This window comes from Nicotiana tabacum, chromosome 14, assembly GCF_000715075.1.
Source record: "Nicotiana tabacum cultivar K326 chromosome 14, ASM71507v2, whole genome shotgun sequence".
In the NCBI taxonomy this organism is placed as follows: domain Eukaryota; kingdom Viridiplantae; phylum Streptophyta; class Magnoliopsida; order Solanales; family Solanaceae; genus Nicotiana; species Nicotiana tabacum.
This window is the reverse complement of record NC_134093.1, coordinates 109,882,727-109,901,819: the sequence shown is the minus strand read 5'-3', so window position 1 is coordinate 109,901,819 and position 19,093 is coordinate 109,882,727. Positions and strand designations below refer to the sequence as shown.

General features: G+C 35.1%; 2 protein-coding genes across 3 annotated transcripts; both read right to left on the bottom strand.

Annotated features, from left to right (window-relative positions):
- Positions 1-4,462: 4,462 nt before the first annotated feature.
- LOC107773956 (uncharacterized) lies at positions 4,463-8,402 on the bottom strand. Its single transcript, XM_075229855.1, has 3 exons — positions 7,988-8,402; positions 7,186-7,892; positions 4,463-4,916 (listed from the first exon to the last, which is right to left on the bottom strand). Exons 2-3 carry the CDS (start codon positions 7,599-7,601, stop codon positions 4,697-4,699), a joined length of 636 nt encoding a protein of 211 aa, XP_075085956.1. The 5' UTR covers positions 7,602-7,892; positions 7,988-8,402; the 3' UTR covers positions 4,463-4,696.
- A 4,098-nt stretch (positions 8,403-12,500) lies between these two features.
- On the bottom strand, positions 12,501-18,668 carry LOC107773738 (shaggy-related protein kinase eta). 2 transcript variants are annotated; one of them, XM_075229853.1, is made up of 12 exons: positions 18,441-18,668; positions 17,442-17,534; positions 17,268-17,327; positions 16,909-17,181; positions 16,763-16,837; positions 16,627-16,683; positions 15,363-15,503; positions 15,197-15,247; positions 15,028-15,123; positions 13,613-13,696; positions 13,300-13,401; positions 12,501-13,097 (listed from the first exon to the last, which is right to left on the bottom strand). In XM_075229853.1, exons 1-12 carry the CDS (start codon positions 18,453-18,455, stop codon positions 12,990-12,992), a joined length of 1,155 nt encoding a protein of 384 aa, XP_075085954.1. In that variant the 5' UTR covers positions 18,456-18,668; the 3' UTR covers positions 12,501-12,989. The 2 variants fall into 2 exon arrangements, with proteins under 2 accessions (XP_075085954.1, XP_075085955.1); XM_075229854.1 differs by having other exon boundaries at positions 18,278-18,554.
- Between the last annotated feature and the right edge of the window lie 425 nt (positions 18,669-19,093).

Below are 19,093 nucleotides of genomic sequence, written 5' to 3'. Positions count from 1 at the left end.
CGCGTTCGCGAAGAAGGATTTTTGCTATTGAGACTTCGAAGAAGGAATTTTTACTGTCCGTCGTCTCACTTTAGAGGTTCAAATCATACAATCTATAAGGAATTTGGAGATGATCCAAAAATAAAAGTTGTAGCCATTTGTATCTAGTTTTCATAAAGGTAAACCATTTGTCATTTGAAGTTGTGTACAAAACGTTATGGTGGATACACTAAAGACTATCTGGGAAGAGTTTGAAAATCTCTGTTGCACGGGGCTAACTTTGGAAGCTTATATCTCGCAATATATAAGGAATTGGATATGAACAACAAATGAAAGTTATAGCCCTTGGAGCCTAGTTTTCATAAAGTTAAACCATTCATCATTTAGAGTTTTGTACAAAACGTTATGACCATTATACAAGAGGCTGTCTGAGAAGAGTTTGAAAATGGCTGTTGGAGAATTTGTTCACCGCGAACGCGAGGGGAGGGTCGCGAATGCGAAGAACAAACCCCTGGGAAGCAGAATAAAATCCAAATTCATCTCATTCTTCCATTTTTTGGACCAAGGAAGCTCGGGTGAGGTGATTTTTCGAGAGTTTTTCCAGAAAAATATTGGGATTTGAGCTGTCCGGAGGTCAATTCAAGCAAGAAGGCGATTTTGGAATATCGGCATAAGTTCAAAAAGGTAAGTATCTTGCCTAACCTTGAGTTGAAAAATTACCCCTTAGACATTGAGTCTTATGTGAAAATTATGTGATTGGAAGCCGTATATGTGAGGTGACGAGTACGTACTCGGACTTATATGTGCAAATTTTATTGGTTTAAGGTTCTAGGCATCTTTATGTATTAGATTGGATAATTGTTGGCATTTGATAAATCCTTAAATTATCATACCTCATTCCTTATTTGTCGAGTTTGTATTTTATATAATAATTTGGTGTTGTTGTCACTTGAATTTTATGTGAATTCCGTGTGTTTGTTGATTTGATATTTTTCTTGGAATTAACTTCATGATGGAATCCTTATCTGCAAATATTTATAAAATAAGTTTAAATTGAGAAGATAATATAATTATTAAGAATTTGGATTAATGAAGTGTTGCCCGATACTAAGTATTTTTCACCGTTGTTGATCATTTTGAGGTTTTATATACGTTGTGTGGAGCCTTGGGCTATTTGTTAAGAAATTTATTGATTCTGCTACTTATCTGGAATTTGGTTGTGGTCAGTGAAAAATTGTGATATGAATTGTTGTATTGTGTTGTGGATTAAACACTCTCCTTGATGTTATTTATGTTTCCTACCTTGCTTGTTAATGATATACGTGTGCTTGGTAAGGAAGAGTGTAAACCTTTAATGGTGATGTCGTGCCATTTGAGAGTGTAAAGCACGAAGGGTGATGCTGTGCCATTTGAATTATATTATCATGTGAGGGAGAGTGTAAAGCACGAAGGGTGATGTCGTGCCATTTGAGAGTGTAAAGCCCGAAGGGTGATACCGTTCCATTTCATTTATATTATCAGGTGAGGATGAGAGTAAAAGCACGAAGGGTTATGTCGTGCCATTATTTTTATATTATCATATATTCATGGCACGAAGGGTGTTTCCGTGCAGGCGATGACGAGATACATACATTATATTGTGATATCGTTTTGTTGTGTATACATTCATGCCTTTATCTTGAGATGTTATTGTGCACCTACGTTTTCTATGTGACTTGTAGGTATTGAAGATATCGGATTCGGACAGAGATTTGAGTATGATCGCAAGGATTCAAGGTAGGACTGCTTGGTCATCGCAGTCCCTTGGAGTCTTTCTATTTTATTGTATTGTTAATTTCGTATTCGAACAGTATTGTACATTCGATCTTCGAGATCATTCCATGTATTTAGTTAGAGTTCGTGACTGTGACTCAGTATTATCAGTCTTGGGAGGTTGTATTAAATTATATGTTTTAAAAAGGAAAAATTGCTTGAATTATGATTATAATCGATTTACTTAGTCATAGAGACTAAGTGTCATCACGACGCCTGTGGTGGAATTTTTGGGTCGTGAAACTTATATCCGATCTTTGACATGTAAATAAATTTTAAACATGAAAAAATCTTCGTATGATTATTATTGTTTTCCGCTGCATGTTACGAACACATATATGCAATTCTTCACATACAACCTAAATACAATTTTCATACAAATTTTATACAATATATTTTTTGTATCTGATTTGTATATATTTTGTATGTGGTATGTTCTTCTTCCTCTCTAAATTTTCAATCAAAACTTCCTCTCTTAATACAATTTGATACATACCAACAACTTTAGGTAAAAAGATAATATTTATAACTTAACTACAAATTTCTTACAACGATTCATACATTATACAACTATTTTTCAACTTTCATACAACATTCAAATAAAAAATATATATAACTACAGCATAATACAACTTAAATACAATTTACATACAACTTTAATATAATTTCATAAGTATATTGTATCTCATGTGTTCTTCTTCTTCGACGATTTTCAATCTGAAATTCAGCCAAAATCAAGTCTAATCTTCACCAAACACCCTCAAAATTGAGATATAAATTTCAAAAAATATTCTCAATTGTTTGCAATAACACCCAATCCAAACAAATAATAATTTTTGAAAACCCAAATTCGAACTCAAAGCTTCGAAGCTTTTTAATGGCTGTCAATGATGGAGAATCAAACACCTTCAAAATTTATTGATTGACAATTTTAATTCGAACATCAATTGTGCAACATGAAAGAAAATTGCTAAGTTAAAACTCTATAGTAAAACGATTGAAATCCATTGATGAATTCCATTAAAACTCTATACAACAAGAAAGCATAAAAAAACAGAGAATATCAAAGGAAGAAAAATTGTGGAAAAAAACAGAGAAGGAGAGATAGAGAGACGAAGAGAAAGAGAGAGAGAGAGAGAGACGGCGGGTAAAAGGGACTCATTTAAAACTTATTTGTATATAATTGATAAATTATATATGACCATGTAATTAAATTAAAACTTGATTAGGGAGTGTAATAAAGTTTCATATGTAATATAGGAAGGTGAAAATCCCTTACCCATTTCCTTATTTATGGTTACCAACTCCAACAAAAGTGAAAGAGAAGATCCACAATTAGGAGCAGGAGAGATTCAATAACGTAAACTTGAGATAATATTTTAGTTGTTTACGCTTTGAGAGGTATGAAATTTTGACCTCAAGAATTAACCCAAATAGGTGTCCACCTAATCGCTTAAACTAAAAATAGTCAGTGAAAGTATAATATATGCATAATTTATGTATTATATGTGTATAATCAATGTATATAGCTAAAAAAGTATAAACAGTGAATATGACCGGCTATTCATGTAAAGATCCCTCGTATTTACTAGTCGGCCAACATAACCCTATCATGAAGAACTAACAATATACCAGTTTAAAATTTCTACTTTTGGAAAGCTCCTTTTCGGTTGAACCCTTTTCCGCCCACCTAGCACCGCTCGTGCTTGCTGTCTCTCATTAGCACAAGTACTCAGACCTAACAAGGTTTAGGTAAATGAAAAACAATCATCTAATTTAAAGACTGATCTCACAAGATTTTCACCTATTACGTTAACCGCTATGCCACACCCCTAAGTACTTAACACTCACTACAGTATATTGGCATCACTTGTGAAGCATCATGCTTCTTTCCAAGTCTCTCTCTCTTCTTCTTTAAATTCCTCCAGTTTGCAGCATAATATAGTATTCAAGTCAACTAGCTGAATTTATATTCTTAAGCACCTATTCAAGGACATTGAAAGAGCTTAGTTTCCAAATAGGCAAAGAAGCAGGCACCACATACTGACTTTTCAAGTGGAGGATCAAATATCTCTTTTAACATGCAAGCAACCGCTCAACTCCCAACTTTATCCATTAAAATCTTATAATGCAAGAACTGCATGGACCAAAACATTAGTAAATATTGAAAAAGACAGTCTATTTAAAAAAGACAGTCTATTTAAAAAAACAGTCACTAATGCTTGCATTATGATAGATTGTCTACATTACATCCCTAGGAGTACAGTCCTTCCTCGAATCTTGCGTGAACGCAGGATGCCTTGTGCTGTTGTGCACCGGGCTACCTTTTTCTTTAGTCTATTTAAAAAGGTCAAAATTGTTCTTTGTATTAGCAAGCTTAACCTTTTAAAAGATACATTTCCCAAAAGGCATGCACCTCAGAACAACTTCCACAGAATTTCTTGAAATGGTAAAACAATTTCCTTACAAGGAGTAGATATAAATGTCTGTTTCCATTAAGGAAACAGAGAATTCATGCCACTCCAAGATTTGAAAGGACAAGAAGATTATCACATTAACAACCAGTTCAATATAACCATTCACTCAAATGCAAAAGAAGAAATTCATAAATATATTGAAACTTGTTTACAGCCAAAGGCTACATTGGCTGTCAATATTAATCCAAGCGAAGTGTTGTTATAGAGAACATATATATATAGCATGAAAATTGGTTCCATAACTGTTATAGAGAGGTCTGACTATATCCAGAAAATTCTGCGGTCAGCAAGAAATTTGCCCAAATCAAGCAAAAAAGAACACAACTGTCACAAAAGTTGCGCGAGCAGTAAGTACTGAACACACAGAACATTGCTATCTACACGATCTGAACGAGGGAAGTAAGTAAATATATACTGACTTTACCTCTTCAAAACATATTTACACGGAAAAACCATGGCAACACAAACGATATAACCAAGCATGCCATTAAGAAGTTACAGAATGGCTGCCCGCGCCAGCAACCTCTACTTGTTTCGGTTGAACCAGTACCACTTGCAGTGGATCTCGCATCATTCCACTCCTCAATAAATCTGTTATCGCTGACACCAGTAACGTTTTGTGCAACCTCCCCACAAATTTCACACACTCTGCACGAAGATGTTAAATGGAGAGAAATAACAAAATCAATACTGTGGAATGTACTGGTCTGGAACTGCTAAATTTAAGTAACCAAAACACTAGAAACTCCTGAATACTATGTTATAATGAATGGCCGTTTTGTTTTAGTTTCTTCTTTTTTTTCCTTTTAGATGATGGTGAGTAAGGTGAAGTATGCTAGGAAAATGTTCAGTCAGGCGATGCAACCACTATTATGAACTTAAAGGGCAGTCCGGTGCACTAAGCTCCCGCTATGCATGGGGTCCGTGGAAGGCCGGACCACAAAGGTCTATTGTACGCAGTCTTACCTTGCATTTCTGCAAGAGGCTGTTTCCAGAACTCGAACCCGTGACCTTCTGGTCACATGGCAACAACTTTATCAGTTACGCTAAGGCTCCCCTTCAATCACTATTATGAACTTCAGAAAATGAGGTTCCTAAGATTGAAGCAGTTACAGGTAATGAATGTCAAGCTATTAAGCTATTTGGATGGCAAGCAACATAATTTTACCAGCAACATCTGAGAAGGACATGGAAACAAAACAGCCAACAAAAAAAAAAAAAAGATCGTGGCTGGTGTTTCATGTCCGGAAGTTGCCAAGGGATCTCTTCACCACAATGCAGACTACCTGTAGCATTATCCTTTGGAATTGGGAATAACAGAGAAAAGAAAATTATTTGTCTTACTTTTGTGCGAGTATTTTGAAGAGTGTGAAATCAAGGGCTGTATAGAGTTGAGAATCCACAATGGAAATTCAAAGTAATTTCTCTTGTTTTTTTAATTTTCAGCATACAAGCTACACCAAGTAGTATAAATCAGTAATGAACTTTGCTTAGTAACTTCTCCATTACTTAGTATATTGCTTATACACAGGATTTTCCTTTTTAATGAAACAAGAGCTTCACTTTAAGAATCGAACGACTATAACATCCTTTACTAACTTGGACATGAACTTTTTATGGTATAAAGGACACACAACAACAACAACAACATACCCAGTATATTCCCAACAGGTGGGGTCTGGGGAGGGTAATCTGTACGCAGACCTTATCCCTACCTAATGAAGGTAGAGAGGATGTTTCCGATAGACTCTCGGCTCGGAAAGAAGGAGGAGGAGGAGGAGGAGAGAAAGAAGAAGGAAAGAAAGAAAGAAAGAGAGAAGACAAAGAGGGAGATAAAGGATAAGTGTCGTTTCATGGTAAGTAATAGAACCATGTATGGTTAATCAAAGAAGCACACCGACTGGAAATAAGTTATGCCAGTCCAAATGATGGGATAGCAGGTGCTGACTGACATAAGTAGAAGGAATCATTCTAGGAAGTGTTTTCTGGCTATCATTCATGGAACAAACCTAATTTTACCTATCCTCAACTAGAACCGACACATTTGGCTGAATTCACAAGTATATCATAGGTAGAATAGAATGAATGGGATGCTTAATTCCTGCAGAAATTAGATCTGAAGGTGTTAATGTAATGGCTGGATATCCTGATTGGTGATAATAGTAGTAGACCAGAGGATAGAAGGAAGGGTTGATAAAGAAACAGAATACCACCACAGATACGCAGAATTGGCGTTCGATGAGCAAATTTACATAAGATAGGTGTAAGAGATCCTAAGCCTACATTTGCACCAGTCTACCTAATCAAAGGCACTTAACTGTTCTATTAGACAATAATGCATCATGGCAATGGAAAGAAAACATTCGGAATCAAGATTCTTCGTCCGAACATTTGAAGACAGGAAAACCAAAAATTTATCAGCATCCCAGTTAACGACAACCTGAAAGCATGTAATTCACTCTACTATGACAATTGATGAGGATCTCAAATAACAAGATTAATTTGAACCCAATGGTGACCAATTCATAATAAGATAGAGCACGCCTGTAATTTGCCAAAGAAAATTTTTATGTAGAAAATTTCTGTTGTCGAAATAGGAGTCAAATAGCCTACAGACAGGAACCTGTCTTCACCAGGAAAGACATTAATAAAATCAAAATAAGCAACTTAGATGGTATCATCGGTTACAGAGATGGATCTAGGATTTGAACAATATGGGTTCGGTTTCGGAATTCTACCACAACACATTCGATTTATTGGGTTCGAAATCTACCATTATACTTATTTAGTGAATTTTCTAACACACATACAAAGTCTGAGCCAAAATTGTAACTTATGCACTACGTCTGCCTCTGATCATTTAAACAACCACAATATCAATCCAAGAATGACAATAAACTAGAAAAAGAGTAATTACCTGTTTCCTTTTAGCTTAAACCAAGCCTCAGCACAATGAGAATGCACAAATCCAAGCTCTCCTTTACAACCACAACCAAGCTCAATCAAATCCACCAAATTCTGTAAATTTTTCCCACTTTCATAAGTACTCAAATGACAAATCCTACACACCCTTTGGCAGTCCTCTTCCAAATCCTCTCCCAATTTCTCCGCTTCGCACTTCACATCAATGACAGTCGAAAACCTCTCACCCTCCTTCAAATCCTTCACTTTCACCTCATTCCCTTCAATCCCATTTCCCTTTCCACCCGAATTTCCTTCTTCGTCGCAAATTCTTGATTTTTCATCAGTTTCCCTATTTTCATCCAATCTTATGGTGATTATAGTCTCAGGAACATCCACTTTATGATTCCGTACATCCATCTCCTTATCCATAGTTTTCCTCAGTATTTCATCCAATAAATCAATCAAAACACTGACGATTCAGATGAAATACAAACAAGATTAATTACCTTATTATAAGTAGCAAAGTACCCTTACTGCCCCGACTTTGAGATTCAGCCCCCTGTCGCTCTAATCAAATCAATCAAACACTAAAAAGGGTCAAAGATTCAGCCCTCTGTTCTAATTAAATCAATCAAACACGTAAAAGGGTCAACGAATTGAATGTAATACAACCAAGATCTTAAGTGGACCCTTACTGCCACGACTTTGAGATTCAGCCCTCTGTGAATTAAATCAATCAAACAAAATCAGCCCTATGTTCTAATTAAATCAATCAAACACTTAAAACACAAACAAGATCTTAAGTGGCAGAGTACCATTACTGCCACGACTCTGAGATTCAACTCTTTGTCGCTCTGAATTAAGAATCAGCCCTCTGTTCTAATCAAATCAATCAAACACTAAAAAGGGTCAAAGAATCAGATGTAATACAATCAAGATCCTAAGTTGCAACAATAGCCTTGCTATCAGGATAAGATTTGTTATATGTATGTACATATATAAAAAGGGAAAGTAAATGATTACTTGATGTTTAAGACACTGAGCGGACAATCAAGAAATTTGATAGATAGGGATAAGGGGTTGTTTGTTCCTATGAAACAGTAGAAGGGCAGTTTCTGTTCGTCCTTTTTGTCTCCCTACAACTTGTATATATGGAAAGTGAATATATTGGTTTGACTGATTCTGTAAAGATTGTTAAAGAAGCTACTCCACTTACTAATTTTAATGTTTATATAAGGGAAGTGATTAAACTGGTAATGTTATGATAAACAAAAGAGTATTAAATAATAGCGTTGACGTAAACTTCGAGGTGGTGATAATGACAATACATTAGTTCTGCCGAATAATCAGGTGTTTTTAAAAGAAACAGTAAAAGGTTGTCAGCAACCTAGATTAGGGTATTATCTGAAAAAGTTCAAAAGTCGTCCTTTTAGGCCTTGCACAAAAGTCTATCAATTATGTGAAGATTATAGTAATATATAAGGTGGAAAAAAAGAGATATTATAATATAAAAATTACTTATATACAATAACAAATAAAATTACTATTTTCGATATACCATCGACTTACTTATATTATAATTAATAATAAAAGAACTATTATGCGATAATTAACAATGAAAAGATTATTATATGAATAGTTAATACTTCCTTTAAAAAAGACATTTTGGCATTGAGATGGTTTCATATCTGCATTGCTAATAATACGCATACTCTTAATTCACACTCAATCTCGCAAAAATTACACACATATTGTTATTAAGAAAGAAAAAGAAGCAATAATGTGAAAAACCAAAATCATCAATAAATAAAAATTCCTATTCTCTGAAGTTGTTACTCTTGGCAGATTTAAGCAATGTTGCTTATGAATAATTTGTGTACCTTTTAGTCTAATGTACCAAAAAATATATATTATAATATAAGTTATACTCCAATAAAATATTTTTAAAAATAGTAGTAATAAATAAATGTTCAAAGGCATACTGTTTAGCCCTACATGATCGTCTTGACTTGAGAGATGTGAAGATTGCCTTACCTCGGTATCTCCCAACTTTGACTTTAAAACTTTTATAATTAGAATCAAAAGATGGCAATATCTAATAAATATCACCCAAATCAATTTATTTCATTTTCTTCTTTTGGTTGATTACTTAAGCAATTACATTTAAAAAGATGTAGGTAACATTTCGGAGAGGAATTTTAATTTTAAGGTTCCAATTAAATGGACCAAGATAAATATATTATCTAAAAAAACAAGATTATACCAATTTATTGGTGACAAATAATGAAGTGCGTTGAGATCTAAATTGTTCATTAGCATATAATCACATCTCCTCTTTGCCTTTCCCTTTATGATTTAAATATACTATACGTTGATGATATCCTCTCCATTTAAAAAGCATGTGGTGTGTAGTATGACACGTTAACCCAAGTTGTAATTAATCAACCACTTTTTATTTTCTTTTAACTGCCAAATAAGTAAGCATGGGTACAATTGCTTTGGCTCAAGAATTGGTTGGGAAAATTTTGGGATTAGTTTCAAATTGTGTTATTTATTCACCTCTCTGACTATTTTATTGGGTACATAATATTCTTTTACCGGTACAAGTATCTAGTGGCAGAGTGACACTATTTTCACCAAAAATTATAATGTTAATTAGATATAAAAAAATCTTATATATATTATATGTTGAATTTTCTTGGTTTTTTTATGTATTTTATTTATTTTTTATTTTTATTTCTTTTAGTGCATATCGTGGCTATGTTACTACGAGTGCGCAACATAGCATAACAATTGTAATATAAAATACTACTATATTTATCAATGAAATATTTTAGAATATTAAAGGGCTTTTTTCACTTTTAGCATGTGACATAAAATATTTATATTCGATAGCCGAAAATATGTATAAAATTTATTTTCCCAATATTAAAGCAACATCTTTGTTTTTAAAACAAATCTTGTCTTTTTTGAAAGTATATGGAGTAATATGTATTCAAATATTGATGTCCCATATGATCATAGTTTTCACTTTGTTTCTGTATGTAGCCTTTTTAATTAGGCAAATAATGAAGCCACTCACATTGAACTAAGGGGTGTCGAGCGATACTCATTCGCCAAAAAATTACACTATATTACTAGATAATTTTTTATATTTTATGTGTATATATTATACGTTGACCCCCCTCGACTTTTCGATGTAGCTAATTATTTATTTTTTAATACTCCTTGATGAAAATTCTGACTCCGCCACTGAATGAAGCATGTGGTCTTGTGACATGGTGATAGTTTGTTGTCTCTAACCTATTAATTCAAGGCCTTTATACATTCAATATGTAAGAGTTTACATTCAATGAGAGATTAGGTGCAACCATACAAATATATCATGCGAAACCTATCTACGATGACTTTTTTTTTCATTCGGTGTAATAGGGGTTCGACTAATTGGAATTTGCGCCAAAAAGTTCTACTTTTAGAGGTCGTTTGGTAGAGTTTATAAGAATAGTATTTAATAGAGTGTATAAGTAATGTTGTTATTACTTATGCATGCATTAGTTATGCTGAAATTATTTTTATCGACTGTTTGGTTTAGTGTATTAAAAATTACATGCATTGCACAATTGTTTTAGAAAATCATTTGTTTACAAAAATATACTTAGGGATAATTACATTAATTTGGTCTATATAGTTTGTGCAATTGCTGATCCGCAGTGTATCCATGGAGAATTGGCCTCACCGTCGGGAAGAGGAAGAATCCCACGATTGTAGAGAAAAGTACTTTAATTTCCAGAAAAGAAATTGCGGTCTTTTAGCATTCTTTTTTTTTTGTTAAATAAGATTTTTAATAGAAGGGATAATTAATTGAAAGAATTTCATATTAGAAAACGCGGTGGAACAAAATTTTAGAAAAGACAAATTTGTCAACATGTATCTTATTTACCTTAATGAAAAAATAGGTAAAAAGAATTTTAATCAAGCATAAAATTTAAAGGGGCAATTTTGTTTTTAACTAAGTTTATGCATGTATTAATAACCTTGGTATTGTTAATACTATGAATTGCTATGTATTAGCTATATATAGCATAATACCAAATAGGTGTGCAATTAATGCTTGAATTAGTTATACATATGTTGAAAAAGTGTACCAAACAAGGTATTACTAATACACAAAGCTAATGCATGCATTATTTTTTCTAATGCACTCTACCGAACGACCTCTTAGGGATAAAATGTTCCCTATCAAAGGTGATTCTATATCCAGGACTCAAACCCGAGACCTGTGAATAAGAATGAAGGCAGAGGGCGGAATTAGCGTTTGAGTTACAGGTTTGACCGAACTCAGTAACTTTGATTCAATCATGTATTTGTCTTAAAAAATCAATTGAATATGTACAAATTGATAATTTAGAACCTATTTGCTTAAACGAGCTAAAATTCTGAACCCATAAGCTTCAAATTTTGACTCGGCCTTTGAATGAAAAAGTACTTATAACTCCATCACAACCGTCGGTGGTGTATCGTCCATGATGACTTGGACACAAGACATCTTCCTTATTGTTGGATTTTACTTTTGCATGAAGTCATTACTTAAGCCAAACAGAAGAATTAAAAATAAATTAAAGTACAAAGTCGAGCAACTACAAATCTATAAAGCTTAATTATACTTTGAGTATGGCTTATGCAACCAAATACATTCTTAAGGCAAAAGGAAGAATGTCCTAAGGAAATAATTTATACAACTATCTATATTAGATGCTTCAGTTGCAACAGCCAACAGGTGATAGAGATACGTGTATAGTGAGAGGTAAAGTAACAAGTACCAACTAGTCGAGATGCAAGACAAAAAAAACAAAGAGTTGTCTTCAGCTTAAGAAAAAGCTGTGGTGAGGCGATCAGGCAGGACATGACGCTGCTTCAGCTTGACGAGGACATGACCCTTGATAAGAGCGCGGGGAGGTCGAAAATTAGGATTGAAGGTTATTAGGTAGTCGAGAGTTTTTCCTAACTCTCCTTTCCTTACCAGTAGTGCCACCATAATTCTTGTATTCTTAGATCTCTACTACCACTTGTTGTTTCGATCATATCAGTTATTTTCCTATTGTTGTTTGTTGCTACTGGTTCCATTTTATAGCCAAGAGTCTATCGAAAACAGCATCTCTACCTTCACCAGGTAGGGGTAAGGTCTGCGTACACACTATCCTTCCCAAACCCGACTCGTGAGATTATACTGGATATGTTGTTGCAAGACAAAAAACAAAGAGTACATATTACAACGGATGAGATGAAAATGGAACAGCAAAAAAAGAAGGGAAAGACGAAAAGAGCAAATTAAGAGAGGCAACAAAATAGATATTCATTTACTAATAAGAACATACAGTAACCATCACTTGCTTGTAACTCTTTTCTTAATGCACAAATGTCAGCTGAAAATAACAGAAACTAAATACAAACAGAACACAGCAAATTCACAAGAAAACAGCCCCTTAATAACTTGCTATTCTCTTTTTGGGGCCATTCACAACATGTTCATACATTTCATTTGTCATCTCCTGAGAGCTTTGGCGTCAATTTACTACTACCAAACATGTACAAAAAGAACTCTCCTTTCGCTAATCGGCTGCTACAAGAGGCGAGAGAAAGACTTCAAAGATTAGAACGAGAAAGAAAATACCAAGAACTAAAATACACAGCAGCCTCTTGTCCTCGTCAACGAGGAGATGCAGCTTGCCAAGGTGGATTCGGATGGAAAGGATGCAACTCAGATCGCTTCATTCATTGATCATCAACTAGCATAGTTTACTAAACGTATACTTCACTTCACGTCATGTCCATGTCATTGTTGGACGAGAAAAATTGCATGCCCATTTGCCTTTTTATATGTTCTGGTATCAACCGATTAATGAGGTCTGAAGAGGCACCAGACAACTGAAACCATAAAATACAGTCGGATTAGCATAATAGTTTTACTTAATTACTTCGAACAGTTTAGTAAAGTATAGTTTGCAATTGAGCAATGGTAACACGGGATTAGCAGCGGCGTTACAAGAGTGCTGCCAACCATAGTAACTACAGCACATAAGTTAGCTATGTGATTTATTGTATAAAAGACTGCACGCTGTAGCCATACCTCCTGCTTAAAATTGAAAAGAGGCGGCAATGGCCGGCCATTAGGAAGGCGTGCATTGGGTTCCCGAAGCTCATCAAAGAAAGGGTGTGCACATGCTTCAAGCTGCATAAAGAAAAGTAGAGCACCAAGTAGTTAGATTCGGGTGTTCAACATCCAATAAAGAGAGGGAAACCATCCCGCGAGCAGGAACGTGGTATCACGCCAGTAAGATCAACAAAAACGGATCGTGGAATATAAAAGACCTGTGATAATTAAGATATTTGCGTAATGAATAAAATTCACATCAGATAAAAGATAACTATATAAAACTTACTGCAGTGCATCGAAGACTTGGTGAGTATTGCAATAGCCGTGAAGCAAGGTCAATTGCTTCAGGTGGCATCCGCTTGTGGAATACCTGACCATGGCAACGGCAACATAGTGAGTCAGCAGCAGCGAAATTACATGCACAAGCTCACAAACAACAATAGAATTTATTCTAGGTTAATTATTAAAGGTAGGAGTCCAGCCGAGGGTCTTTCGGAAACAGCCTCTCTACCTCCACAAGGTAGGGGTAAAGTCTGCGTACACTTAGGCCTCATTTATTTTTTTTAAGATTAAGACGTCTGAATCTTAATACACGTCTGAATATCAAGATGTGTATTAAGATTAAGATATCTGAATCTGAATACACATCTGAATGTTAAGATGTGTATTAAGATCTGAATACTAAATGATTAAGACTGTTTGATTTTTAACATTTGAATGTATAAAATTTACGTTTATTTGAAAATTAATAAACATAAAATTCAAATAAAATACTAATTAATCTAATATTCCATCACTAAAATATATAGCTTTTTAAAATATGATAGTTGCTGGTAGTGATGGCTAACGGTAGTACTTTTGAATGCCGACTAAAAGCGGTGGTTGGTGATAGATTTGGTTGATGGTGGTAGTTTAGGATAGTAGCTAGTGGTGATTGGAAGTGGTAGCTATTATGATTGAGGATGGTGGTAGTTGGTGGTGATAGTTAATAATGGCGGGTGGTGGTAGTGGGTGGTGATAGTTAATAATGGCGGGTGGTGGTGGTGGTAGTTGTGATTGAGGAAGATGGTGGTGGGTGATGGTAGTTTATAATGATGGGCAGTGCCAGCTAGGGCTGTTGATGGTGATGGGGTGGTTAGTTGTGGTTGTTGAGGTGGATGAGTTTTGGTTATCGTTGAGAATGATAGTGGTGGGGATGGTGGGTGGTGGTAGTCGACAATGGTGGCGGCTATGATTGAGGATGATGGTGGTGGTGGTTGAGTATGGTGGTGGTGGTTAAGTATGGTGGTGGTGGGTGGCATGGTGGTAGTTGATAATGGTAGGCGGTGGCGGCAGTTAATAATGAATATGAATGATAACATCTTAATGAAATTAAGTCTCTGTTATAAATCTTAATGATACAGACCTATTCAGACCCATTAAGTGATTGTGAAGTAAAAAAACAAAACACACTTAACGATTAAGATCTGAATAATTAAGATTCAGACTTTAAAAACAAACGAACTTAATGTCCGAGATGTGAATGATTAAGATTCATACCTCCATTAAGTGCAAACAAATGAGGCCTTAGCCTCCCCAGACCCCACAATGTGGCGTAACACTGGGTATATTGTTGTGGAGTCCACTAAAAACATAGACTCAACTAACTATAAGAACCTATAAAAACCGCTTCTTCCACCCTGAAATCAAGTGAAAATATACCTTATGCCAAGGGTGTGCTTTGATTTGTGGAAACCTAAAGTCGGTGTAATTTGGATTCATACAGCGAATTTCCTCCCTCGTTGGTGTTCCAAGTACCTGGAAATTGAAGCAAGTGAACAACAATCGTACACAAATATTTACATCGGATTTACAATTATTCAAGCTGTACCTTGATTATCTCAACAAGCTGATCAACAGCGTTTTCTCCAGGAAATAATGGCTATAAAAAGTAAAGCATAATTAGTTAAAAGTCAGGCTAATGTAGAACTATGGAATATGAAAAACCTCATATATTATACTTGAGCAAGGAAAAAAGAAAATAGATCATTACAAACCTGGCCGAGGAGAAGTTCGGCAAGGACACAGCCAGCCGACCAGATATCAATAGAGGTAGTATACTCTGTTGCGCCAAATATGAGTTCAGGAGCCCGATAAAACCTCGAACAGATGTATGAGATGTTTGCTTCACCTTTAACCTGATGAATGTTTTACTCAATACGGTCACAAGTACATAAACCTCAATTTGTAAATGTAGCAGTTTTTAAGAAACCATAGAGGTGTTCTCTTAGAAGATGCAAGTTTCTCCATGACCATATGCCCGAAAAAGTTGAAGAAAGCTATTACATTATATAGTAAGCAGGAATCAAGTCAACTAAACATTGGTTTCAAAATGGTATCATGCAGAAAACGCTTAAATCTAAAGGTTCTTTCCAAGCCAATTGACAAGTGGCACATTATCGTAGAGAGTTTTGGCAGGCACATAAAATTCCCTTGAATCATTTCCCTCAATCAACAATAGGACGTTGTCAGATAATGAGAGATGCCAAACCAGGCGATTGTAATGTTCATGAAAGTGTGGCATCCGCACCATTGTTTGTTTAGAACAAATTGAATAGCAGCTTGCCAGCTTGATTCAATAGCAAACTACAATTAACTTTTTTTTTTTTATTTGGAGAATGGAAACAGACTTCAATTAACTCATTCCTGGAGTGAGTAAACTTGAAGATGCAATGGCTGAAAACAGCAACAAACCAACCAAGACGTGCATGTAGAGAACTTCATTCTCACAGACAACAGTTTGGTAAACAGGATCTTCCCCCAAGAGAGATAGCATGTTGGGCGAAAGTTCAAACAAGAAGTATGCGAACTCCATATGGTATATTTCAATGATATTTAGAAAGTAAAAATATTAAACAAGGATCGCTTTTCTAAATTAACACAAAAAACATTTTGACAAAAATTTGGAGTAACAATGTTCATGTAAGGGAAAATATCCAGGCTCAAACCATTCATTCACGTATGTTAAAAATAGAACTCAATAGGTTAGAGTTACATATAAAAAACATGAACAACAGTCAGCAGTCCTCCTCCTCCTTACGAGGCAAGGATAAATAAGGAAAAGGGGAAAAGGATTCCTATGTTGTTCGGACTCTCCGAAAAATGTCTCTGGGTGCATGTCAGATCCTCCAAAAGTAGTGTACTTTTGGAGAATCCGACAAGAGTGCAACAATGTTTTGGAGAGTCCGCACAACATAGAAAGATTCCACGGAAGGTACATATGAATAGCCACGGAGATGCACTCTTATGATTAAGACTTACCAGCACTTTTGCACTTCCAAAATCACAAATTTTAACTTGGTGAGTAACAGGGTCTACCTGTGGAAACAAAATAATGATATCAAAAGATGAAGGACCACAATGTCTAGCTGAAATAGTGACGTGGAAGACGCATTACCAAAATATTCTGAGGTTTCAAATCTCTGTGGCAAACGCCAGCCACTGTGTGCATGTATGCCAGCCCCCTAAATACCTGAACGCATCTCTCTTAATATAGCTCATGATTACGAAGAAAAGTCCTGCTCAAGAAAGTACGTCACTTACTTGATAAGTATAAAGCTTAACATAGATGAGTGGCATTCTTTGGTTCGCATTGCTGTAATGCTTCAACATGCGGTACATGGTTTCCGGAACATATTCCATGACTAAATTGAGAAAAAGCTCGTTTTTACTAGTAGTTGAATAGAAGCAATGCTTTAAACAAACAACATTCGAGTGCTCCATTGTGCGCATTAACTGCAGTTCACGATTCTTGTATCTACGATCTTGTAAAACCTTCTTTATCGCCACAGTCTCCCCGTTTTCCAGGCATTTTGCCTACAAAAGACAGGGTTTTAGTCAACCACACAAGTCAAGAAATGTTGCAGCAATTAGTGAAATAAATAAGATGTGTGCTCACTTGCCTGAAAAACAACTCCAAATGATCCAGTCCCCACGACACGTTCAGCCATGTAACTGACTGTCTGCAACAAATTATTCAGCAAGCCAAACACATCTTCAATTTCAGGTTTTAATGAAGAAGCATAACTATTTCTAACCAATAAATATTCATGAATCCACAAAGACATCATTTTTACCTGCTTTGGCTCGCCATTCTTCCCTCCGATGGTAGTGGAAATTATATGACCAGTGACTGCACCATTCACATCCATAACAGGAGCAGACATCTCCTACAGTCCACATCAAATATATATCTCAGACAAGCGACTTCTAAAACCGATACAACATTATCCAACCAAAAACAAGAAAGATCACAACCCACCAAAGGTATCATTGGGGAAGCATAAGCCACACAAACTTAACAATCCTAAATATGAAGCATGGGATATGGACAAATCTGGTAATTGCTATTAGAAACCAATGGGTGACTAGATATACCTTTTTTTAATAATCGAAAAATCCTCGAGGGTAAGTGGCGCACGGATCGAAACTCGGTCAATAATGGGTTCGTCCCTCTACTCTTCCCTACTTAAATACCATGCTTTTGTGTGCGGCAGGATTTAACTCGTGATGTGCGCCTAATCCACACATCACAAGCTATGCTCTTACCATTAGACCAAAGCCTTAGGGGGCTGGGTGACTATATATATTTATATAAACCATATTAAAGAACCTCAACAAGAAATGATTTAGACAAGCTTACAGTTATTTTGGATCAAGTCAAACATTTAATAGGTACACATTCTTGAAAGCAATAGGCATCCCCATAAGGCTTAAATAAGATCAGGTCAACTATCATAAGTTAAATATCTAAAACACTACCAGATCAGAAAATGCAAAATTATGAGTGCACAAAATTGCTATTTTGAGACACAGAAAAAGTGGTCAACAAGCTCATAACAAGATAAAGATTTCATTTTTAATTTAAGATTCAAGAAAATCTAAAAAATACACAAACAAGCAAATATATTACCTCCTTTAAAATGCTCAAATATTAACTCAGCTAACACTACACCAAGATTTGCAATCAAGAACCACAGCAACAAAAAAAAATTATACCCACTAAAATTATCTTGACAAGTAAAGTACTGAACTTTTTGTACATAGAAAAAAAACCCAGAAAGCAAAATGGCTACCTTATCATCAGCCATAATTTTCCAGCTCCAAATGAAAAAAAAAAAAGGGAAAGAAGAAATGAGGAGGAAGAAGAAGAAGATGAAGAAGAAAGAGAATTATTTTCTTCAGTCCACACTTTAACTTTATGATTCAAAGCTAATAATTGTCGGTTGAATTAAGAGAGAGAGAGGTGGGACCCGTCAGCTAAAACAGCATCCCATGTGAATACAGCTCTTCCTCTTGTGGTTTTTCTCCTTCCTCTCTGTCTATCTTGCTTTCTGGTTTCTGGATATCTGTTTAGGCCCCTGGAGTTTTAGGTAATTACCAATTTGTTATTAATTTATCAAATTTTATCTTAAACAGATAATTGAACTTTTAGTCCCTATGTTACTGGTAAATTTCGATTTTGATACTTATAATAATATTTAACTAAGCGTATTTAACTTTCAATTAACTAAAATATGCGTGTTTTTTATCGCCTTGTTCAGAAAATATGGGATAATTACATTTTTTGTCCCTTAGTTATTGATGAATTCTTATTTTGGTTCTTGTAATATTTGGCTAAGCGCATTTAACATTCAGTTTACTAAAATTTGTGTCCTTAATCTATGATAAGTTACGTGTTTTTTTATATTTTGATGATCTAACAAACTTTATAATAAGAATCAGATCG

Excerpts from the sequence above, each read along its gene's own strand:
- LOC107773956 (XM_075229855.1), bottom strand. The coding sequence starts at position 7,601 with ATGGATAAGGAGATGGATGTACGGAATCATAAAGTGGATGTTCCTGAG. Across the intron at positions 4,917-7,185 it reads TTTAAGCTAAAAGGAAACAG|AGTGTGTGAAATTTGTGGGG; the intron begins GTAATTACTCTT and ends ATCTTCGTGCAG.
- LOC107773738 (XM_075229853.1), bottom strand. Across the intron at positions 17,182-17,267 it reads CATTTGGAGTTGTTTTTCAG|GCAAAATGCCTGGAAAACGG; the intron begins GCAAGTGAGCAC and ends TGTCTTTTGTAG. Across the intron at positions 15,504-16,626 it reads TTGGAAGTGCAAAAGTGCTG|GTTAAAGGTGAAGCAAACAT; the intron begins GTAAGTCTTAAT and ends AACATTCATCAG.